At 36.8% G+C, this 26464-nt stretch overlaps 1 protein-coding gene across 1 annotated transcript in view; it reads left to right on the plus strand.

Annotated features, from left to right (window-relative positions):
* The window catches only part of LOC109090919 (NACHT, LRR and PYD domains-containing protein 3-like), a 29623-nt gene extending 10007 nt beyond the window's left edge, over positions 1–19616 (plus strand). Inside the window, exons 8-10 of the mRNA XM_042722823.1 lie at positions 218–391; positions 18649–18695; positions 18903–19616. Of these exons, the coding sequence (XP_042578757.1) occupies positions 218–391; positions 18649–18695; positions 18903–19444 (763 nt within the window). The 3' untranslated portion in view covers positions 19445–19616. The remainder of the gene's footprint in view (positions 1–217; positions 392–18648; positions 18696–18902) is intronic.
* Positions 19617–26464: the final 6848 nt, after the last annotated feature.

The following is a 26464-nucleotide window of genomic DNA, read 5'->3' on the forward strand; positions in this document are numbered from 1 at the left end:
AACTGTTAATGTTTCTTTTCTCATCATAATTACAAATTACAGGAATTACATAAATTTTATATATAATTATATATTTTCAATTTAAAACAATTTTGCAATTAGTCACTGAAAATTACATGTGGTTATACTGGCAGTTAAACATATAAAATACATAATGAATGGCTGAAATAGGTATAAATGTGGAAGTCATGTGAACTGTTGCTGTTTATGTCTTTAGATTGTCTGGCTGTATGGTGACAGAGGAAGGCTGTGGTCATGTGTCTTCAGCTCTGAGTTCAAACCCCTCACACCTGAGAGAGCTGGATCTGAGCTACAATCACCCAGGAGATTCTGGAGTAAAGCTGCTCTCTGAAAAACTGAAGGATCCAAACTGCTCACTGGACAAACTCAAGTATGTTGAGCTGGAGGAGTTTTTATTAAAAAACTTCAAAGACAGCATTACCATCTTATTATAAACTATTTTGACTTTGTCTTTCGTACATTTACAAAAGTTCCTAGTGAGAATGAACAGAAGTTTAGCTGTAGTTTGTAACAATATACAAACTCCATAATCACGGGAAGAAGGAGGCGGGAACCGGCGAACACTCAAATAAAACTTTAATAATAAAATAAACACAATAAACCCCCCCCGCAGGTCACCGCTCACGGTGACCTGCGGGAACCTGGGGGTAAGGACAGACGAGGCGAGAGAAAAGGAGATGGAAGGATGAGGAGCGAGAGAGGGGAGAGAGGAGAGAAGAAAATTCCGGTTCCCAGACACGCTGCCGCTCGGCCCTCCACCAGCTGGGTGAACTCTTCCGTGGTGCCTGGCTGCGGCACTGGATGGCCCTCGGTGGACGGTGACCGTTCCTCCGCTTTCGGGCAGACGGCAGGAGTCCCCCGTTCCCGGCAGGCTCCGACTACCTGACGATCGGCGGCGACTCCTCCGCTCCCTCACGGACGGCAGCCGTCCCTCCACATCGTGGGCGGCCGGCAACAAGTTCGTCCGTCCCCGGCAACTCACTCCAGCCCACCGCCTCGAGCGCCTCGGCGCCAGACTGCTACGCCCTGCTCGACAGCACTGCGGATTCACCCCAGCGGCAAGGGATCTTCGGCAGGGCGTCCCTCCTTCCTCCCGGGTTTCGGCACCAGTGTAACAATATACAAACTCCATAATCACGGGAAGAAGGAGGCGGGAACCGGCGAACACTCAAATAAAACTTTAATAATAAAATAAACACAAAACAGCGTGACAGCCCCTCACGGTCGACTGCCGCGCACAAACAAAAACCAAAAACAAAATAAAGCCCAGGCCTGGTCCTCTCTCGTCCTTTACTGTCGTCGCTCCTCTTTTGTATCCTCCCAATCTCCTCCGTGGGACTCGAGACCGGTGAGTGGAGCAGGTGTCGCTCATTTCCCAATCACTCCCTCGCTCCATTCCCATGGCTCTCGGCCCCGCCCCACTCGTCACATAGTTATACTATTGAATGCTTCATTCTGATAGGTTGATGAACACTCTAAGGTGTGCAATTATTTTGCAGTAAACCCACAGCTAAAGTAATAAAAGCAACTATTTTATTGGAACTATTGTTTTTCATCTGTTATCATGTATTCTAATAAATAAGCCTATATGACACCAATATTTTAGATACCAATTAAATTTTATAGTTCTCTATTTCAATTTTGATACCACAGCAAAAATCATCAGCCACAAATAAACATAAATATAAAGTTTAAACATTATTAAAGACAAGTGACAGACATAAAATAAAGAACAAGTGAACAAATTACAAGTAATAGCACAAATTTAAGAGATGGTTCAGTGTTTTTTTTCTAGGCTTGATTGTGTTTATGGGGTGCAGTCTAACGTGTTAATGGTTAATGCACATAATTTACCTTTATTCCACACCGTTCTGTTCCTTCTCTGAGAAACATGCTGATCATTTCCTTCTTTTATGAAGCCCCCTCTCAGAAATAGGCGATGGGCTCCGATTGGTTAGATAGCCCAGGGTGTTGTGATTGGCTAAACCACCTCTAGTGGGCATCTAAACATCCTGCCCCTAACCTCAAGTGGCATGTGCTCCGTTTGTATTGTAAACAACGGCGCCGTTAATATCGCTTATCAGTATGAGCCCGATTGAGAAGCAGAGGATATTATTGAAGAGGATCATGCAGAACCTGTGTAAGAATGTCTTTTAATGGCAGGCCTATATTTTTTGTTTGTTGTTGTCTCATACTTTTAGATACGCTGTTATTTGGAAATACTACTGCTTATGTTAGCTTTTAATATACAGTTTTATCCTGATGAAAGCTTTAATACAGTTTGGTAAATCTGCAAACGCATTCATGTTTAACGCTTCTCATAGTTATGTGAACAGTTCATTGCTGGAGCTGACCTGAATGAGAGAGAGAGAGAGAGATGCAGAGCAGGGGGAGGCGAGGAACAATATTAAGAACCACTGCTTTAGAACATTGATTTTGAAAATTGTGAATCCATTAGAATGGTTAGAAGATGTGCACCTCTAGTTTTCTCTTCCTCTTCTCTAAAGCAACACAGCATGGCCTCGCCCCCTTTGCTGCCTTTTTCAGAGGGCGGGGTTTATCTTTTTGTGATGTCACGAACCTGGAAAGTATTTTTGTAGGCATTAAACTGACAGAATTTTAAAAGAAAATATCTCCGTTTGCATTGAACTTTCAGCTTCGTAACTTTGCAGATATTGTTTATGCTCCAACAGCAACATTACACACTAACTAACGTTAAAAAAGTTAAATCACAATGAACCACCCCTTTAAATATAGGCCTATAGCACAAAATTAGAAATGAAATTATGCTTTAGGTTTTTATGTTTGTACATGTTCAGGTACAGAAATTGAAAAATCACATAAAATTAAATTTGCATATTCTTCAATCTGTGTTGTACCTTGATTTTTCATAGCCATTTGAAATTACAGGCAACCACTGCATTCTAATCATGAATTGAAAAAAAGTGCAATGTTTGATTTATATCACTGTATAATTTCAAAATCTGAAACAGAAACTGCAGAGGGGTTGAATGAAATGTAGATTCACTCTCTGACAGCAGGCAGCGCTTATGGTACAGTAATACAGTGTTTCCTTGGTTACAACTGTAAACACAGCAGCACTGCGCATATTAACATTAATTTAAATGCATTATACGGAGACAAATTGAAAAGAAAACGCTATTTCTGAAAACAGTCAGTTCCGTTCCCCTCAGAAACACATTTATATAAAATTCAATGTTTGGGTTTTCTTCCTATATTTCGTGCATCGGTAACAGTGATCTTGTGTACTGCCTGCTACAGTATTTTCTCCTTTTTGTGTCTGTCTTCAGCATCTCTGGCCTCTGTTAACGGCAGTTTATAGACTAAGTATAATATTAACATAATATTTCCACACAAATGGCCATTGGGAAAATGACTGCAATGCAGTTTGTGTACAAGCATGGAACAGAAGATAGTCTGAAATAAAATAAATAATGTCTGGTAGATCGTTGCATCTATACTCCAATGTATAAATTCAATATAGATTAATCGTTGTTAAAGCTACAAAACTTACATGCCAGGATGGGTATTGTGACATGTATTTGCCTGTTCAGGGGGCTTGCATGTGTCAGGCTGTCTGTGCAAACGCTGGGTTCTGTGTGAACAGTGCACTCACAGACAGCTCTGACAATGTGCTGAAAGGAGTTGTCTTTCATGTCTAAATGCTTTTTAATCACTTGAATTTTTAAATTAACAAGTCCTAAAAACACATGTAAATGATCAAATTTTGTGACGATGCTGCAGTAGCACGATCGGGCAACTGACAAATCCATCTACTGTCCCAGATATTCCTTTCCTCTGCAGTAAGATGGGAGCCTCTTCATTCTCTAACAATGCAATATTGCAAGGGTACTCAAGTTCAGAGGCCAAGTGGACTGAGTGAGATACGCGATCGCAAAAGGACCAAAGGGGTGCCCTGCTCCCTACCTTGCACAAGGCCCTACGTCATCTGGGGACGGCGTGATTATAATACTTAACCATTGATTATGCTGATTATATTCACATCACATAAATTGCTGTATTATTTATGCTTTCTTTATATGGCTCATTTTTATACTCAGGGTTGCTATACAAATTTATTAGTAGTAGTAGTAGTAGTAGTAGTAGTGTTAGTAATAGTAGTACTGCTACTACTATTACTACTACTACATTAACTTTTTAGTCAGAATCCGCTCAATAGCTATGTATCATTCAGCATGCTTCAGGGCTTGAGTTCTGCATAGATGAATCCTCTCATTATGACCAAAATATTATAAACAGGAGTAGCAACTGCATAGTAATAAATCTAATATTTGCACTTTTGAGTACAAATTATAATAAAAATACATTCATCTTCAGCATGACATTGGCCACAAAATTAATGCAGATAGGCTGGATGCTGCCCACAGGCCAGCTATTGAATACACACATTTATAGATGTGGAGTATCTTGAATTGTCAACTGTGTGCATTATTGGTGCAAGAAATGGCACCATAAGACTTTGGGCCCCAACTTTGGAGAAGCTTAGAGGTTTACTGATTTGAATGGGAAAGAAACCTCGCATAAATACCATAACTCAAATACCAGTCCCAAACCTTTGTTAATACAATAAAGTTAGTAAATGAGCCACCACATTCATTTAAAAATGTACAAAATAACAGTGAAAATAAGGGGCATTTTGGGGTTATCACCATGATAAATACATTATACTAAAAATGTAATGAAACATATGGAAAATATATCCTGATGAATAGAATGAACATCATACCTGCATGAAAATTCTTCACAGGACACAGGACAGACCAGTTACATAATTTATTGGTACTTTTTAGTGATTTCATGACTTAATAATTGACAATATAACTACAATGCTGCATGCTTGTAATTCAGGGTTCCCACACATTCTGGAAAACCTGTAAAATTGATGGCTAATTTTACAGTCCTGGAAAACATGGAAAATAAGAGAAAATGCCAAATGCCCTGGAAAATCTTGATGGGGTCCTAGAAAATTATTTTAAAAAATATTGTTTTACTTTAGTCAAGGACGAACAGTTTACCACTTGCCTGAAAAAAAAAACAATGTTAGTAGTAGAAAATGTTCGAACAGCCATACATCGGAACCGGCCTGTTTTTGCTCCCAGTGCGCGATTGGTTTCATCCAGTCTCTGTTCTGGACTTGCACACAAACTGTACTGCAAGCATTTTGCAAAATGTCAGTGGTATGGAAACATTACGAAGTCTGTAAACAGGACATTAACAGAGGCAAGAGATGCTGAAGAAAGATGCAAAGAGGGGAAAATACTGTACAGGCAGAGGAGCTCACTTGTTCACGATGCTCAGAACATTGGAAGAAAATCCATAATACTGAATTAGAGATAGGGTTTATATAATTATAACTCTGAGGGGAACTGACTGACTGTCTTTAGAGGAGTTTAATTTTTTCCCTTCTTGTCTCTGAGTAATACACATTAAAGTAGTATTTGTAAGCGCAGTGCTGCTGTGTTTACAGCGATAACCAAGGAAATGCTATATCGCTACTGTTCCATAAGCGCCACCTGCTGTCAGAGAGTGTATGTCTGATGTTTTTGTTTCATGCAGATGTTTTTATGTAAAATAATTTCACTAAGCTAAAGTCAGACCATTCTGTTTTTTGCTTAAGATTTTGAAATTAAGTCTAATTTAATCTAATTTAAATAAGCAACTGTTCATGCAGCATCTTTGTTTTGATCATGATTAAAATGCAGTGGTTCTCTACTTTTAAATGGCTACAAAATTTGGCCTGTAATACAGCAAAGATCATCTTGTACTTATATTTTAATTCTTATTTCTTGCTTAAAAAATGAAAAACATAAATAATAAACAAATAAATATTAACAAATTAGTATGACGGAATCAGCCCATTTGCATGTTAAAAATCGTAATCAGCGATAAAAAAATAAAGACTATCATTACTGGGTTCTGACAGTGTGAACACTGTTATTTCCCATCATTGTAGTCAAGTCTTGAGATTAATATTTGTAGTAAAGTGGAAAGCAGCATTGCTAACAGTAATTCAGTAAATTGTTGACTAATAGTTTTGACTAGGGATGGGTACCGAGATCCTGTATTTTTTCGGACCAGTATGTAATTGGGTCAATACCGGAATACAGATAAGCTTCAGGACAAATTATACTGTTATCGATACTTGCGTTGTTTTATCTCCATATACTTCAATGTTAATGACAAATTAGAAGCTGCTGCTTGTCATTTCCCTTCACTGAATAATGTGTCTGACGTTTGCTTGACGTGCATGTGATATGTAGAGCTGAAGTCAAGTCCAGCTTTGTTGAGTCCAAGTCAAGTCCAAGACCAGGACTAGTCGAGACCGAGTCAAGACCGAGTCCAAAGAGGTTCGAGTCCAAGTCAAGTCCAAGTCCAAAAGTTTCGAGTCCAAGTCAAGACCGAGTCCAAATGAGAGAAAACAAAGGATCCTCTTCAAGACCACATACTTAACTAATGTATGTGATGCGAGAGACAGCATATCTCCTATTCTAAGAAAATAATTTTACATTATTATTTGTAATGATCAAAAAGCATGTGCAAAGTAACAACTCTGTAGGACAGGGGTCTCCAAACTAGATCCTGGAGGGCCAGTGCCCTGCAAAGTTTAGCTCCAACTGGCCTTAACACTATCTGGAAGTTTCTAGTGTGTCTAGTAAGAGCTTGATTAGCTGGTTCAAGTGTGTTTAATTAGGGTTGGAGCTAAACTCTAAAGGACACCGGCCCTCTAGGACCGAGTTTGGAGCTGTAGGGTCAACTTATTTTTATGTACTTTATTTACTTTATAATGCTGCTGTTGCTGACGTTATGTCTGTGGTCAAAAATTAAAATGACTGATGCCTTGGCGCAGCACACACACGCAAAGCTCAGGATATGACAAATGCGCGCAGTTAAGGCTAGAAGGGATACGTTTGGCTCTACTGGGCATGCGCACATAAATACAGCAGAATTTTTGCATAGACTAGTCGAGCGCTGTCAGAAACAATCGACTACTCGAGCATGTATTAACCATAATGCATACAAAGAGTTTGCAAGTACGTGAATTTTATTTTGGAGCTGTTACTTTCTATGACCTTATCTATGTTGCATGTAAAAATAAAATATGTAATGTAATAATTAGGGGTGTGCCTGAAGCCGAATACCTTATTCGGAATGGCACGGATAATGGCTTCAAAAACGAATAACAGACAAGGAATAATTCTGCCTGAATATTCGGCTGAAGCTGGCACAGTCTGGTGTTTGCTACAGATGGTAGACAACCAAAATGGGTAATACCGCCGCGCGTACCGCCGCCGCAGGGCCGCGGCGTTAACTGCAAGTCAGTCGCGTGTTAAATTCATTCGCGAAACTACCGCCAGGTGGCGCAAAGGGACGGATTGCGAATTGAATGTAATTGTAAAATGAGATAAAAGGAGGAGGTAAAACAACAATAACATTATGATATAACATTGTACCATCTTTAAAAACCATTAAAACATGTACAGTGAGTTAATTTCAAAATGTAGGATAGTCTTAGGCTACAGTCTAGGTACTCATCAAAAATTAAAAGAAAGACCTTTACACAAAGGATCTTGTGTTATTAAACAGTCATTAAATATAAGGCCTATATATACGGATAAAAAGCTAAATGTTTTCATTTCGGTTCATTCTTGGTTTAAAAAAAAAAAATCCTTCAGGTTCCATTTGCAGATCGAAATGAGAACGGTCCAGCATTTAGCAATAATTATTATTAATTCTGTTATTATTCTTGATTTTTCAAACTGCTAACACTTTGCATTTTTGAATTATGCCTTTACTGTGTGACCAAAAATTGAGTATTTTCTGTTTCAGCTGTTTGATCGCGCTGGGGCCTCGCGCACATTCATTGGAAACAGTAGCCGTTCACCGTGCCATTCGCCGCGAGCAGCGGTCCACTTTGGCATATTTTTGCTAATTATGATTTTTTTTTTTTTTCGTTGATACTGAAACATGCGTGAACTACAAAGCCTATTTTACCTAATTAATAATAGTTAAGCTTGAAATAGGCAACATCACGAATATGGAAACATGGATTTCTCCCGAATGAGAGCCCAACCTTACCTTATGGTTCGCTTTAAATTATTATTCATTTATTTTTTTGTTTGTTTATAGCTAAGCCTATATTATTATATACTGCAATTTTATTTATCCATTGTTCTGATAAATTTGTTAAATTTAAAGGATTTGTTGTAAAGTGAAGGGAACTAAAAATATCCTGTTGGCACATTATAAAATTATTAGGCCAGCCGTTATTATTTCTGAATGTAATAAAATGCAACTTATACATTACTTATATTTTTTTTTTCCTCTCACAAACTTAATTTATTTTTTAGCCTGTTTAAAAATAAATAAATACATAAAAAATGCAGCAAACGAAAATAGGCGATTAATCGGTTAAAATTTGTTACTGTGGGTTAACAGTAATTATAATTATTATATACTTAGGAACAGAGTCTGGGCCTAATCTAGGCTATCCAGGTTTTTTTTTTTTTGTTTTATGTCATTGCATCTGAAAATGACTTTGTGCAGCACATTCACTTCGCACGCTCAACCTGCCTCGCGCGTTGCTCAGCTGTGGACGATTTCAAAATGTTTAATATAAAGGTTGATGTCCCATTTTATACAGGAATTGTTCATTAAAAAAAAAAAAAAAATTTAATTATATTGTTAGTCTAAATGAACTTGTTAACAATATAATTAGAACTATTTACCATGCACTGTGACATTTTACCCTTTTTAACTTATAAACTCTTTGAGATTTTAAAGTCAGTTTAATAGTATTGAAGTTCAAGTTTTAAAGTTGAAGTTTTAAAAAAAAAAGGATTAATATGCAAAATGTCAATATTCTCATATATTAGGCCTATATTTTAATTTATATTTTAAAATTCCTTTAATAAAACCAACATGCATTTTTGTTATTCGTTACCTGTCCTTTATTTTGACAGACAACGTCTTGGGAAAATATATTTGTCTGTACACTGATTAAGAAATTGCTGCGTGTTTTATAAATTATTTTCTTTATTTTAGTAAAACGTGAGGCACTGTATAATTTCGTTCCCATTATTTAGGCCTAATTAAAACAAGAAACGAATAAATTAAACCTGCACGATTTAGCTAAATCATTGAAAGTCTAAAGAATGGACGGAGTTCTCTCATTATAATCAACAAAATACACACGATGTAAATAAGAGCTTCATTAATTGACAACTTCAGTGATTTTAAAGGGAGCCTTCTTTACTTGCTTTCATATAATTTAAGTAAAAAAATAAAATTGCAGCCACATTTAAAATGTAGGTGTGTAAATTTGTCTGCTTGCAAGATTTGCGCGGCGCGAGTCATGCTGAGTGCACGCGCAGCATTAATTCTTATTTGTTTCATCTTCATTACAACTCTTGTTTGGTTTTATTTTGGGAATTGCATGTAAAAAATAATTTACTTTGTAATGCATATGCAAAATGTGAATTATTATTCATATTCAAGTGTTTGTGCGAAAATTATTAATGCGCATGCAGGACAGGGAGGCGCCCTCTAGATCACTTGAATTTTTTCCTGATAATGAATTAACTTAAAATTGTGGTGTGGCACATACATGAGAAATATATCAGCAGAAAGCTTGAAATGTCTTTTAAACGAATCAATTCAGAACGAAAGCATTATGTAATCTGTGAAGGTTGTATTTCTCTTTAAAGGCGAGTCCATGTGGAGAGAGTCAGCACTGTGAATTGACAAGAAAAAAATTTGTTTATTAATAAATAATTAAAATGTCTCCTTTTTTACAATTATTAGGCTACTTCTGCCTGTGCTTTGTGGCAAACTTAATGCATGTGCTTGAGCGCAGAATATATTAAGGCTCATTATGGATTATAGATGTAAATTTAATATAAACCTGCGATTAGTTGAATAATGACAAATGAACGGCTAGTAACTAGAAAAAAACTTACGTGGGGGGCAGACCTATTAAATACCCTCTAGACATCTCTGTTAAAGCTTTTAAAGCATTTTATACGCGTTTGCATAAATTCTTCTTTCAGAACGGTCTGTAATGGAGAGATGCTTTAACACTGTTTTTTCCTCTGAAACACAAAAACGAAAAATTGAAATAAAATTGATATTTTATGTTTTGAGAATGGCCAATCCTTCTCCAAAAACTCCAAAAATGTTTTTTTTTTCATGTCTGTAATCGTCCTATCTAAACCTGTTCTGCAAGTTTGATACCCTCATAAGACACTGTGCATATGAAAGACCAAGAGATTCACACCTTTATCTCGACCCCCACAAGCTATACAGAACTACCCCAACCCCCTCCAGTGCTCGGTAATTCGGTCTGTTTGTTGGCTGTGAGGAGCGGTGTGTTGTCATGTTACTGGAGTGAAACATGCCTGCACTCACAGCAGACCTACTCTTTTTATTCATTATTTTCCCGCAGCCCATATTATTATTATCACTAGACCAAAATAATAACAAAATATCAATTGATAATTAATCATTATTTTACGAAAATCATTGTTATTTGTGAATGTAGCGTTTGCGGAAGGCTTTAAGACCAAGCGGAGTCCTCCATCAGCTGCTCCCGCTTCACAGCTTCAAAGTCCGCAAGTTTTGATTTAACTAAATCAATTTGAGCGAATACAACTTACTGATCATGAGCCCAACATTTAGCAAGACAGAAAAACATTTAGTCTACCTGAAGGAAGATGTATTTCATTGTAAGTTAATGCTGTTAAATAGAGAGTTAAAATTGAGAGAGAGAGAGAGAGAGAGAGAGAAAACCGTGTTCGCTATTCCTAAACTTGGAGCTCATTATATTGAAGTACAAATCCAAACACCAGACGCAACCTACACTCTCAGTGTTCTTTCATTGAAAAGTATGTTTTTTTTTATTCACAGGCTATATGGTTGAAATAATATTTTAGTTCAAAACTTTAAGTGACATTTTTTAAAAAAAAAATGCTTTATTGGCTAACGTTTCACAGACCTTCAGTTGTTATGCTTTAAAATCCCATACCATTTGTAATTTCACAGTATTTTCACCTCCTAAATCACTAACCTTTAAAGTCACAATTCTATAATGGTAAAATTTACTCAGGCCGATGGCACTTTTAATGACATTATTTTTTTTTTTTGAATAATTGTAGCCTACATAAATACACTCTAAAAAATGCTGGTTTGTTTCAACCCAACTCTAGGTCAAATATGGACTAACCCAGCCATTGGGTTAAATTTTTTCATTAATTTTTACATTGGGTTAGTCCAAATTTGACCCAAAGTTGGGTTGAAATAACCCAGCATTTTTTAGAGTGTAGGTGAAGCAAAACAAATATGAATAATATTTGGATCGTCCCTTATTTTCTTAAAGAATAAACACTTATTATCTACAAGAATAAACATGATAACATATTATTAATTCATAGAAATAATTTAAGCAATTAAAACCTGATAACATATTATTAATTAAAACCTGATAACATATTATTAATTCATAGAAATAATTTAAGCAATTAAAACCTGATAACATATTATCAATTCATAGAAATAATTTAAGCAATTAAAACCTTTTTTTTAAACTTGAACTTCAATACTATTAAACTGACTTTAAAATCTCAAAGAGTTTATAAGTTAAAAAGGGTAAAATGTCACCGTGCATGTTAAATAGTTCTAATTATATTGTTAACAAGGTCATTTAGACTGACAATATAATTCGATTTTTTTTTTTTTTTTTAAATGAACAATTCCTGTATAAAATGCGACAACAACCTTTATATCAACCATTTTGAAATCGTCCACAGCTGAGCAACGCGCGAGGCAGGTTGAGCGTGCGAAGTGAATGTGCTGCACAAAGTCATTTTCAGACGCAATGAAAATAAAAAAAATAAAAAACCCTGGATAGCCTATTAGGCCCAGACTCTGTTCCTAAGTATATAATAATTATAATTACTGTTAACCCACAGTAACAAATTTTAATGTATAAAATGCTTTAAAAGCTTTAACAGAGATGTCTAGAGGGTATTTAATAGGTCTTCCCCCCACGTAAGATTTTTCTAGTTACTAGTCCTTCATTTGTCATTATTCAACTAATCAGAGGTTTATATTAAATTTACATCTATAATCCATAATGAACCTTAATATATTCTGTGCTCAAGCACATGCATTAAGTTTGCCACAAAGCACAGGCAGAAGTAGCCCAATAATTGTAAACAAGGAGACATTTTAATTATTTATTAATAAACAAATGTTTTCTTGTCGGCTGCAAGATGAAATTCACAGTGCTGACTCTCTCCACATGGACGTGCCTTTAAAGAGAAATACAACCTTCACAGATTACATAATGCTTTCGTTCTGAATTGATTCGTTTAAAAGACATTTCAAGCTTTCTGTAGATATATTTCTCATGTATGTGAGACACCACAATTTTAAGTTAATTCATTATCAGGAAAAATTTCAAGCGATCATGCGCATTAATAATTTTCGCACAAACACTTGAATATGAATAATAATTCACATTTTGCATATGCATTACAACGTAAATTATTTTTTACATGCAATTATCCAAAATAAAACCAAACAAGATTTGTAATGAAGATAAAACAAATAAGAATAAATGCTGCGCGTGCACTCAGCATGACTCACGCCGCGCAAATCTTGCACGCAGACAAATTTACACACCTGCATTTAAATGCGGCTGCAATTTATTTTTTTTACTTAAATTATATGAAAGCAAGTAAAGAAGGCTCCCTTTAAAATCACTGAAGTTGTCAATAAATGAAGCTCTTATTTACATTGTGTGTATTTTGTTGATTATAATGAGAGAACTTGAGTTTAAAAATGAGAACGTTTTATTAATCCGTCCATTCTTTAGACTTTCAATGATTTAGCTAAATCGTGCAGGTTTAATTTATTCGTTTCTTATTTTAATTAGGCCTAAATAATGGGAACTAAATTATACAGTGCCTCACGTTTTACTAAAATAAAGAAAATAATTTATAAAACACGCAGCAATTTCTTAATCAGTGTACAGACAAATATATTTTCCCAAGAAGTTGTCTGTCAAAATAAAGGACAGGTAACGAATAACAAAAATGCATGTTGTTTTATTAAAGTAATTTTAAAATATAAATTAAAATATAGGCCTAATATATGAGAATATTGACATTTTGCATATTAATCCATGTAGCCAAGCTCACTAAAATAGGCTACCACTTTTTAATGCTCCGATGCAAAGTAAACTACAATTTATTTTGAATAATATAACACAATCAATATTATATAAATAATACTGCACACCTATTAAATGTGTCAAATCTAAAATATGGTGTAATACTTTGTAGCTTAGAGAAAATATAAGCACAGGCACAGGCTTGACATTTATCCTGCTTGAATTCGTTCTAAGAAATGCACATAACTTCATAATTACCAAACTTTCATCTGTGAATAATAAATATTTTAACTATAGTGTTTTTCTTTCATTTTCCCTGACTGCAGCCGTCAAATGTAACACATCAGCGAGGCAAAACTGACGTCTATTTGCGAAAATGTGCTTTGATGCGCTTGTTTGAAAACTTGGGATTAAAGCGCCACTCAGCGGTCAAAAGCTGCAAATGCACTTTGCAGACGCCGCGGCGGCGGCACGAGCGGCGGTAGAAGTAACGTTTTGGATGTCCACCTACTGTAGATAACAGTTGAGCCAGGGGATCAGCGCAATAGTATACACAGACCTCTAAAGTCACGAGTGTGAAGTGAATGAATGTAAACTTTATGAGTGAAATGAGCGCAAATCAAACACGACATTGCTGTTGCCTCTCTGTGCATCTCTCAGAAATCAGAGCTTTGCCAGAGTAATTTCACCTATAATAATGCATCATACACGTTATATTATTTGTATATATTTAAAAGGCAATGATTTAAACCTTAGACTACGATATGATACGAATGAATGGAATAAACACAGCACGCTTACCAATCAAACAGCCGCTTTGCACGTCTCAGTCTCTCAAAAACCAAACCAGTTCTCTCTCAAAAGTAGGCTAATAATCAACTTAGATACAGATACATTTTCTACTTGTCCTACATGTTTGCATCTTTATCTTTTGCTGGTTTGCGCGGCACACACGCACATTTGTTAAGTGAAGTTCACTAAACATTAAGACTGGCTTAAAGAGTTCTGCGTAATGAAAATGTGCGCATTGAATGGATTCAGTCGTGTTCAAATGATCACTAAACGTTTGTCATGACATCTCTCTGCTTGCATGATAAATATTATTTTATAAATTAATAATTATTTTAGTTTAACACGACATACTTGTTCAGTGATAACTATGAAAAAAAAGATCATAAGATCAAAAGTCATAACTGTCTTATCAAGTAACTGTATGATGTTGTATCCGAATGCAGATACGAAAAATGTTGTGATTGTTACAGATACAAATACTGGCTGTTACATGAAAATTTAAATATGTAATGTCATAATTATAAAGTTTTGCAAATTTACATATGTAATTGTTGCATAAGGCTATAAATTAATAAGCGTTTATTGATAAAAAAAAACAACTATTTAATGTGTTTTCATTTACAATAGAATGAACCACGAGTAGTCGAGTAACTCAAGTATTTTTAAAATAAAAAATCGACTAGTAGAAATCAGTAGTCTTGCAACCCCTATACTCTACAACATTAATTAGTATTTCATTATTGTAAAGGGTAAGTTTAAGGCTACCTAGGTGTAGACGTAAATAAAACACAATCTAACAGGTAGAAAATTAAATTGGAAACATCTAAACTTTTCAGAACGCAGCAAGTGCGCCGCTGGTCATGCACATCATTTCCTGTAACAAAATTGAAAGCTAAGCCAAGATGGAGAAACAGCTGATCATAGGTGAATAAGGATAGCCATTTTTAAAATGAATTTATTAGCAGAGCTACTGCAAGGGATTTTTAGTGCTGGAAATCCATTTATTTTTTGTTGAAACTTCTGCGTCTTCATGGAGAGCAGGTCATGGTTGCTTAGCAATGGCAGACACCACTGGAGCGCAAGCATAGAGCGCAGGCTACAGAGTGCTTTGGAAAAAAGGAGAAAGCGGATCGCATAGCGTTTTCCACACGTTTTCAGTTGCGACTGATTTTTTTTGCCGGACTCGGTCGAGACCAACGAGAACATTTGGCGAGTCCGAGACAAGTCCGAGTGCAAACACCACCGAGTCCGAGACATTCCGAGACTCGAGTACTACAGCCCTAGTGATATCCATGCACATGTGCGGTGTGTTTGCGTGCAATCAGTCATCGCGGCAAGAGTGAAACGTTCAAAACTGTGGGCTCACGTTACAAAACTAAGCCACGCCAGTGTCAGATGCAATATATGCAGTAGTGTATAATGAAACATTACTAACAAAACAACATTTATCTCAAGCAATGCGCTGTATGTCTCGCGGCTCCAGCTCCAATTGAAACTCGTGAGACACATTAACATCAAATGTTGATTCGGTAGAGTTACACTCACGAGACTTATTCGCAATCACAAAAGTACATTATTTCCACATGCTTTAAAGCCTTGCCAGTTAAATGTTTCATTTTCGTGCTGTTCTAACATGTGGTTATTCAGAGCACGAACACCCGAAGCATACATCCGGGCTGGTCAAAGAGCACCTGATTACTTAGTTATCATCTGATTGCGCTAATACTGTCAAAAACACACAAGGTTGACATATAAACACAGTTTTGTCTAAAGTGAAAGTAAACAGTTGAGAGAAAAACAGATGCGTGCAGCTCTAAAAGCGACAGTACTAAACATGCTGCCGCCTGTCATTAAAGGGATAGTTCACCCAAAAACATAAATTCTGTCATTATTTACTCAGTCATGTTGTACCAAACGTGTATTAATTTTTATTTATTCTTGTGCTGAACACAAAAGAAGATATTTTAAAGAATGGGGGTAACCAAATAGTTGCTGGTCCCCACTGACTTTGATAGCAAGAAAAAAAAAAGAAAGTCACTAGGGACCAGCAACTGCTTAATTTCCCACATTCTTCAAAATAACTTTTTATGTTCAGCAGAAGAAAGAATCTCATTCAGGTTTCAAACAACTAGAGAGTGAGTAAATGACAAAATTTTTATTTTTATTTTTTTTGGGGTGAACTATTCCTTTAATGTTAATAAAATAAAACACAAAGAGAAAAATAACTCACTGCTCTTGACTGAAAAACTTTAATACAGTTGCTAAAATTCAGCAGTAATAAAATAACTTGAAATTTTCAACAACTTTTTGACTTCACATTTTTTTGCACTAAATAGTATTGATAACAGTATCGATAAGTACCGGTATCGATTAGCAGTATCGTTATCGATAAAATCTAAACAATACCCATCCCTAGTTTTGACTATTGTCAAAAGTAGGTTATTAATTATTTTGTACCAAGTTGATACTGAAATTTAAAAAACATAATACCGGACTTTCTCCAGCTCTGCATTTCCAAGTACAGACTCAGTTCAGTACTCGCTGATAAGCTGCTGTTTTCAAATGGTTCTGTGCATTTTTTATCGCTTTCCGTGAACAGTAATATGCAATGCTAATCAGAGATTTAAGTTAGTCAGAATCCACTCATTTTTCACTTGACCTTTTTAAAGCAATGCTTAATTGAAAAATATTTTAAGTATACATATGAATATTTTAAAATTATTTTCTTTAATATTAATTTTGCATTAATAATGAAGAGAATAATGATTTATTTATATTTTCAAATAGTTAAATACTTTTTTTCTTTTTTTGATATGGGCACTGAAATTGGTTCTGAAAATCATTTCTTGAATGTATAATTAAGAGCTCATATTAGAGAGCTGGTTTTATAGATAAATATGTTCTCCATATATGTCCTGTACATACTTCAACAGCAAGCTAAACTCTTCCTTATCAACTTCACAGACACAGAATGTCCTTTTTTCATACTTTAAAAAGGGTAGAGTAAAACTATTAAATAAGAACAAAACAAACAATATGAATTGGCATTTTCAATGTGTACATAAAGGAATAATTCATACAAATATATTGTAATCTAGATCTAACTTTCCTCATCAAAAAACATGAAAATAAATTGTCAGGCAAATAAAAGTGATACAGTATTGATGGCTCATATGGCTCAATGAGAAATTACATCTAAGATGCACTCAATTAATAGAAATTACATAAACTTTAAAGTAATCTTAAACAATTGAAGGTAGTATGTACAATAACAATAAAACATACCGTCGAAGCTACCTAAGGCCAAGGATGAATGCAGATGTATACCGATTCACTGCTTTAACTTAGACAATTACTGTAACAGAACATTATGTTTTTAAGACTTCTAGAGAGAGGAATATATTGCTTTAGGGAGTGATCCTTGTCTTTTATTCCCACCGTAATTAAATAAAAAATGTCCTGGAAAAGTCCTCAAATTCCTGGAAAATTATCACTGAAAAAGAGTTGGAGCCCTGTTATTTCATTTGTGCTTTATTTATAATGAAGTGATGTACAGCCAATGCCGCATTTGTATGTGCAATGTAAGAGTGGCCCCTACAAGCTCAGTATAATGGCTGACATGGCAGGAAAATTCATTTTTCTGAGGTGAGACACTTTTACAAAAATAACGTTAGAATAATGACATTGCCATATAGCAGGAGTCGGCAACCTTTTCAGCATGACGTGCCATTTTTAATTTTCCTGGTTAACCACTGTGGCAACCCCCCCAGAAATTGTGCCAACACTTTACGCAGTGGGCTGTCCCACCTAGAGCCCATAATGAGGGTCCCGTCATTTCCCGCCAGAATCGGGGTTCATAATGGGCTACCCAATGTGAGCTTAATGTTGGTAATAATTTATTTACACAATTATCTAGTATAAAATAATCCTAATTGTGTAACTGTGGGAGCTGAGCAATTATGTCCTTATTCTGGTGACTCATCTTACCCCAAGGATCGAATTTGATCTTTTCACTTTTTTATTTGTCCACAGATCCCTCATTGACAAGCCAACACAGAACCCTTTAATATTCAAAATAATACATTGCCACAGACCACAATTTTTTTATAGACAAAAAAATGACATCATTTAACCTTAAAACTGTTTTAATTGCATAAATCTCACAAATGTTTATATTCAAATATCAGTATATTTTGTAGACAAACTTTGAGGTTGGCTTGAAAAAGCCCAGCCTAAAAGTATGAAGTAGTTCTAAAAGCATAAAATTTGAAAATGTTTGATAGAATTGAATTGTATAGAATTACTTTAAGTTGCTAGGGTGTTATGGGTGGTTGCTAAGTTGTTGCTGGGGTGTTTTTGGTGGTTGCTAACACATTTTGCATAATGCTAGCATGATTAACATCACATTAACATGATTAGCATATCGTTAGCTTGATGCCAGCATATTTTAGAATATTGTAATTCTGTTTAAAGCATGGTTTAATGTCATTTTATCTTGATTATCTCATTTTAACAATAATTGGAAGCCAAAATCAGAATTGAAGATATACCGTAATATAATTAATTGCATTGCACTGTGTGTGTGTATGTTTACTGACTGAATGTGACTCTTTGTGTGTTTATAGTGTGGATAATGGAGGAGTGTCCATGATTACAGCTGGACTACAGAAATGTACGTATGCAAACAGCTATAGCAAATATATAGCACTTGTATATCATTGCTCTTTTTGTTGATTTTGATTGCTTCAATTTGTCTGCATTTGTAAGTCGCTTTGGATAAAAGCGTCTGCTAAATGACTAAATGTAATGTAATGCAAACACACACACACAGCTATAGTGATTGTTGTTGTGTTCTTAATGTCTCTGTTCTTGTGTTCAGATGCTCATTCTCTCACACTGGATCCAAACACAGCACACACTGAACTCGTTCTCTCTGAGGAGGACAGAAAGGTGACAAATGTGAGAGAGAAACAGTCGTATCCTGATCATCCAGACAGATTTGATAATGTGTGTCAGGTGTTGTGTAAAGAGAGTGTAAGTGGACGCCGTTACTGGGAAATTGAGTGGAGTGGACGAGATGGTGTGCGTGTATCAGTGTCATATAAGAGCATCAACAGGAAGGGACGGGGTGTTCAGTCTGAGTTTGGATCTAATGATCAGTCCTGGAGTTTGTTCTGCTCTTCTGACAGATACTTATTCAGACACAATGACAAATATACTGATCTCCCTGTAGAGAACATCAGCAGTAGAATAGGAGTGTTTGTGGATCACAGTGCAGGAACTCTGTCCTTCTACAGCGTCTCTGACACAACGAGTCTCATCCACACAGTCCAGACCACATTCACTCAGCCGCTCTATCCTGGTTTTATGGTTTATCCTGGGTTTAAAGTTGGTTATGAATCATCAGTGAAACTGTGTTGATGAATCAGAATAGACTGACGAGAGGTTCTACCCATAATGCTTTGAGCTGGATGATAAATCAGTAACAGTGAAATGTTATAAAGTCTCTTCATAACATTAATACCGCAACTGAAATTATGTCACTGAAATAACATGTCTGAATAAATGTGTGTAATAAATCCTCATAAAGACGTATCAGTGTTTGTGTGTATATGTGTGATTATTTTTATTACATTGTGGGGTCCTCAGCATGTTAGCACACACACAGTGGGGACCAAAAACATAGCAATGTTTTACTTTTAATGGGCTCAGGAGGCACTGCTGATATGCCTATTGCAGTTTTTTTAAAATCCCCACCATGAGCATAAACCAGATTTTTGTGTGCGAGTGTGTATTGCAGTCGTGAAACTGCACCCCTGAACACAAATTACGTAATATATGAAGATTTTTCAAATTGCTAAATCAAATGAAAAAAAATAATAATAATTTCTCACAGGAAATAAGCCTATTTTCAAATATTATTTCAGATAATTTAATAAATAGATATCACAAATTTGAATTGTTAAGAATAATTAATGTGATTGAGTTTTCCAATAAGATTAAAGAGCAATAAAATTGGACAAGCTTATGCATCTCATAAAACATTAACCATGACTACAGACTGTACAAAATAAACAGTAATCATGTTAACATTGCTTTCATGCTCTTACTGTACTTTCCCATACAATTGTCATGTATAAGATTAAATTGGGGTTATTCAAATAAATTAGTAATTTTTTCAGCTCAGAGTCGATTATTCAAAAGTTACTGGTTTTACCTTCTTAAATGTGTCATATCCTCTGGGTTTGAGCGCCGTAATTGGATAGCATTATACTGTATATAAGATTGGTGTCACACTTCTGCTACTGTGAAGGAACGAGCAAACAAGAACATGCGTAGCACATGGAAAGACGTATAATACCGGACGCTATACACAAGAAAACACAAGGCTTAAGTAAATGGAACTAAACGAGGTAATATGGGGAACACAGGTGAATCAAATATGACAATCAGACAAGGGAGAAACTAGGTCATGGGGAGGAAAAACACAACAAAATGGGTGTGTTCCCTTAAAATGACGTAACTCACTGATTGACCACCATAGGATGATGCATTGTTGTGGAAACTAACCAGCCAGTCACAACTGTGTTCCGAACATGGTCGCATATCCGTCGTTTGAACCACATTAGTTCAACCATTTTTTATGGCCGTTTTAATGACGTCACACGCATGAGGTGGAGTAATATCTTCTGCTAATTAATTGATTTGAGATTTCTGAGATGCTGCTGTATTCAACTCCTTACAATCTGATCAAAGAGTGCTACTGCGGTGCCTCAAGCAAACCCAAAACCCTTTCATTCAGTTGTAATGAATTATAATTAATTGTAATTATTTATAGATATTTATAGATCTCCCTTTTGAGCTAATTTGCTACATAATACACTGCAAAGGGAGTGCATTTGATTTGGAGAAGATTTGGAAAAGCCAACCATCCTCAAGAACAACTTGAGCAGCCTGTGGAGGATAAATGTGCTTTATGGGGACTTCCGGCTTACTTGATGAGGGAACAACTGCCAACTTCCAAAGCAACATCGACCATCTGCCTTTGGATGTTGATTTAGCACTCAGGCAGGTTGGTGGAGGAACTATTTTTTGGCCAGGCCATCTGTAGTTCTTCCAGGCAATATTCTTCTTCGCTTAGTGTAAGTGTTACACATCCAGACAGCCTTACAACAATAGGGGCTTTCTCAGGTTGGCTCCTAGATTAAAATATAGGTAAATAAATTTTTACCTCTTTCTGTTATGAGTAGGATTAGGGTTTTAGAACTTATCTGCCGTATAGTTTGTATTGTCTTTCTATTTTGCTTGAATTTGTGTGTATTGTACGGCTCTTTGGGTCAACCATCAGTTGGGTTAAAGTGAGTTATTTAGGCCCAATCCCATTTCTACCCCTACCTTGATTCTCTTTTGATTGAGGTGTAGGCGTAGGGGGAAAGGCCAGATAGCACTTTAATCGAAGACTTTTTGGGACCACACTTCAAAAGAAGGGGAATGAGAATTATCAGCATAAACTGGCAACATGGCAGCCCAAGCAAACAAAAAGACACAAATGTAAGCATTTTTAGCATTAATAAATATTTTAATGAAAGTAATCAATTGTTTTATGTTTCATCCAATTGTGTTGATACAGTAATATTATTCAAATAAATGTTTGGAAAAATTAGCTAAAGTTTGCTAACGTTAAACTGATTGTTAGATAGTGCCACAACATATTTTCATGTCTGATCAGGGCGATAACCACCAGAGACGTTGAGGGGGGCTATTCCCCCAATAAATATAAATTGATTAAACTTTTTCTCAAATATTGGCAATTCTAAAGAGAGAGAAGAGAGTTGTGTGTATGCGCATCTGTGCATCTCTCTTTAAACTATATTCTTAATAGAAGTCACAGGACAGTACTGACAAGTTTCTTTGCTCCTGGATGTCTGAGCTGCACAATCTCAGATATGTGTGTGTGTGTGTGTGTGTGTGTGTGTGTGTGTGTGTGTGTGTGTGTGTCAGCGCATTAATATAGAATGGTAATTAAAGGCTCTCATGCACATCATAGGTGTGTGTATTGTAGGAGCTAGACAACGCATGATGACGTGTAATGGTATAGTGATGGTGTCCCATTTCTTGGGAATATTTTCACCCCTAAAATATTTGGTAGAGGAAAATGAAGGGGTAAAAAAAAAAGAATTGGGGTTAGGCCTTAGTATCCAGGTAATAACTAGTGTACTGACAGACCAGGCTTTTGTCAAACTAACACAACACTGAGATTCTTCAGTCAAGTCAAACATCAAGAACATCATCTTATGATGTCCTCAAAACAGGTGCCCTCATAAAACAGGTGTAAGCTACACACAACACAACACACATGTAATGCATATAAAGATATGAACATTACCTTAGGAAACATTAACCTTTAATATTTTAAACCTATTTTATATTTTATAAAGCTTTAAAATAATCTAAAGGATTAAAAATAGTTATTGTAGAGGCAGGTGCTTCTTATGGGAAATAAGCATAGGTGAGGTTTTCCATCCACATGTATCATCTTCATCTCGCTGTTTGGGTTCAGTCGATGATCATATCAGATACCCAATCGTGCATTTGTGTACTTGTACTTGCAGCGTGTGTGTGGTGTTTGTGTCCAAATAAAGAAACACTGACAACAGAGCAAACATACAGCATAATGTAAATATCAGCAAAAAATGTCTCAATGTGTTTCCCTCGCCTACTTGTGAAGCTATTGTCCAAAACCCATCATGGGCCCTATCATACACCCGGCGCAATACAGCGCCAGGGGCAACACAAGTGTTTTTTGCTAGTTTTAGCCCAATGCAGTTAGCATTTTCACGTCCTGCGCCACATTGTTTAAATAGCAAATGCATTTGCGCCCATTTGTGAACCATGGGCGTGCTGGTCTGAAAATTAGGTGTGTTCAGGTGCATTGATGGCCCATTGCTATTTTGAGGCAACTGAAATAGACTGCGCCATTAACCAACTAAAACCTGGTCTAAAGTTAATGGCGCAGTATTTTATTTTTTTGTTATTTAAAGAGCATGTTAGTAATATGCGCCTATAGGCGGATACACAACGCATGTACAGCAGCACACAAACATGCCAAATATTACAAATTAAAGGATTACAATATAAAAGATTATTATTGTGTAGACTACTGTTACGTTCCCACTCTTTAATTAGTCTAGGGGAATGGAGGAATACGTAACAAAGAAAAGGAAAATCCACATGGAGCCTCTCATCCCAGTCCCAGCTCTGAAGAACACTGCCAACCACTAAAGGATCCACTATAATTTGATTTATTATATTTCTTTAACACATGCAGGAGTAGCAAGAACAAAGCAAACAGGCTTCAGGAGGGGGCATAGCCAAAATAACAAACAAAACAGCAGCTTACTCCCATTTGAAACTAACTTACCTAACACAGGGACAAAATAAATAACAAAAAGACAATATACTTCCTTAACTACCTAACTTTTCCAAAAAAACAGGAGAAAAGGAGTTAAAAGAAATAGGCACCCTCCTCCCTACAAGTTATAAACTAGACAACTTAAATATTGAAGACAGGACTACAGAAGTATTAGCAATATTGAGTGGAGTTCAACAGTTTAAGTGGGGGGCAGCAAAGCAACAGTACACAAACTGAAACTCTAGCACAAAATTGGCATTAGGCATCAACTAACAACAGTACCAAAACCACAACACTAGTCTGGGGCTGCAGAGAGGGTCCATGCAGGGAGAGGGAGATGGCTCAAACTTTCTCCTTTCCTCTCTCCCCCAACTGTGCTTTCTTGGTGGCTTTTATAGCTGGTTCCTCTCTGGAGGAGCCAGTGAATGAGTTGATTGGTCATCATGAGTATCAGGTGTCAGTAATCAGCTCCTATCAGCACAGCACAGGAGAGAAAAGACGACTGAGAACAAACAAGCTCTTGACTGACCCCAGAACAGTACAAACTACGTCACAGGACGTAACACCCCCATCACCAAGTTTATAACCCATGGCTTATAAACAGTTAATACTTTACATGTACAGTACACTTTAGTCCCCATCACAGGCTCTGGAAAGTGCATCCTGCCACCACATTCTCAGAGCCTTTCTTGTGTTTGATGTCCAAGTTGTATTCTTGTAGATACAGTGACCACCGCATCAAACGCTGATTCCAATTGCACATGCGAGACAGGAAGACAAGAGGGTTATGGTCAGTGTAAACAACAAGAGGGGTACAACTACCTCCAACATAGACTTCAAAATGCCTAAGTGCCATTACTAGTGCCAGAGCTTCCTTCTCGATGGTACTATAGTTTTGTTGAGACTTTGAAAACTTCTTGGAAAAATAACAGACAGGATGCTCAATTCCTGCCCCGTCTTCTTGCAACAAAACTGCCCCAGCTCCTACAGCACTTGCATCAACTTGTAGCTTGAAAGGTGAAGAGAAGTTAGGAGCAGATAAAATGGGACCATAACACAGAAGGTCTTTGGCAGCAAGAAATGCATGGTCACAATCAGAACTCCACACAAAGTTCTTTGAAGTGCTAAGCATATCAGTGAGGGGTGACACAATCGTTGCAAAGTTCTTACAAAATCCTCTATAGTACCCTGCCATTCCCAAAAATCTGCGTAACTGACGCTTGGTACTGGGTGTAGGGAACTCAATGATGGCAGACACTTTTGCTTCAATAGGCTTGACATAACCTTGACCAACCTTTTTACCAAGGTAAGTTACAACACCTTTAGCAAACTCACACTTGGCCAAATTAAGGGTTAACCGAGCATCACTTAACCTTGTAAACAGTTTTTCTCCAAACTGCAGATGTGATCTTCCCACTCATCTGAATAGACTACAATGTCATCTAAGTAAGCTTCACAACTGGGCAGGCCTAGCAAAACTTTTTGCATTAGACGTTGAAATGTGGCAGGTGCGTTTCGCATCCCAAAAGCCATACAGTTATACTGTAGGAAATCATCAGGTGTTACAAATGCAGAGATCTCACATGCACGTGCAGTTAGTGGAACCTGCCAATAACCTTTTAACAGGTCTAACTTGGAAACAAACTTCGATGCACCAACTCTGTCCACGCAGTCTTCCATCCGTGGTAAGGGAAAGGAGTCAGGTTTTGTCACACTGTTTACTTTTCTATAAATCCGTACAAAAGCGAAAGGTGTTGTCAGACTTTGGGACCAGTAGGCATGGAGAACTCCAGGGACTTTGACTGGATACAGCCAGCCCATTTGTAAGTAGATAATCTACCTCTGATTTCATAATCGCTCGCTTTGCCGGATTCACTCGGTATGGATGTTGCTTGACTGGAAGAGAATTCCCTACATTGATGTCATGAAACAATATACTGGTTCTACCAGGCACGTCAGCAAACAGGGCAGGATGTTTCCACAACAACATTTTAACATCCTTACGCTGGTCTTCAGGTAAATAAGATAAATAAGAGTCCAAACTACTTAATATAGCTGAATTATTCAAACGAACACCAGGTGAATAAGGTTCAGCTACCAATTCCTCAACATCAGGACTGCAAACAGGAGCTACTGTAACACTGGGTTTCAGTGTAGGTGAGGGAAGAGAGGTCCCAAAAGAGTTACGAGCAACGTAACGCTTTAGCAAGTTAATATGACACACTCTCTTCTTACGACGACGACGATCGGGAGTATTTACAACATAGTCTGTGTCACTAAGTTTTTGCTCAATGACATACGGACCAGAAAACTTTGCATCAAAAATTGAGCCAGGAACAGGAAGTAATACCAGAACCAGAGTCACCTGGTTGAAAACTGCGTTGTACTGTTTTATTGTCAAAGTGACTTTTCATTCTAGACTGCGCTATGGCTAGGTGGACTTTGGCTACTTCGCAAGCCTTTTGTAAGCGTTCGCGGAAAGTAGCGACATAGTCTAAAATTGGGACAGCAGGGCTACTCTGAAGTTGTTAAAAGAACAGTTAACTAGTAAAAGGCCCACGAACGGTATGAGCAAACACAAGCTCATGAGGACTAAATCCCAAGGACTCCTGAACCGACTCCCTCACAGCAAACATAAGTAGCGGTAAGCCATCCATCCAGTCTCTTCCAGTCTCGACACAGTAAGTGCGGATCATGGACTTCATGGTTTGATGAAAACGCTCTATCGCCCCCTGTGACTCAGGGTGATAGGCGCTAGACAGTTGGTGTGCTATACCCAACTCTTTCAACATCTGCCCAAAAACTTTTGAGGTGAAGTTCGTCCCCTGATCAGTTTGAATTAGTCTGGGTAGACCAAATGTTGTACAAAACTTTACGATCTCCTTCAACACTACGGGTGCCTTTAATGAACGCAACGGTACAGCCTCAGGGTAACGAGTAGCAGTACACATCATTGTTAAAATGTACTGATGCCCATGTTTAGACTTTGGAAGAGGCCCTACACAATCAATCAACAACTTTTCAAATGG

Source organism: Cyprinus carpio, chromosome B4 (assembly GCF_018340385.1).
Source record: "Cyprinus carpio isolate SPL01 chromosome B4, ASM1834038v1, whole genome shotgun sequence".
Classification (NCBI taxonomy): Eukaryota; Metazoa; Chordata; class Actinopteri; order Cypriniformes; family Cyprinidae; genus Cyprinus; species Cyprinus carpio.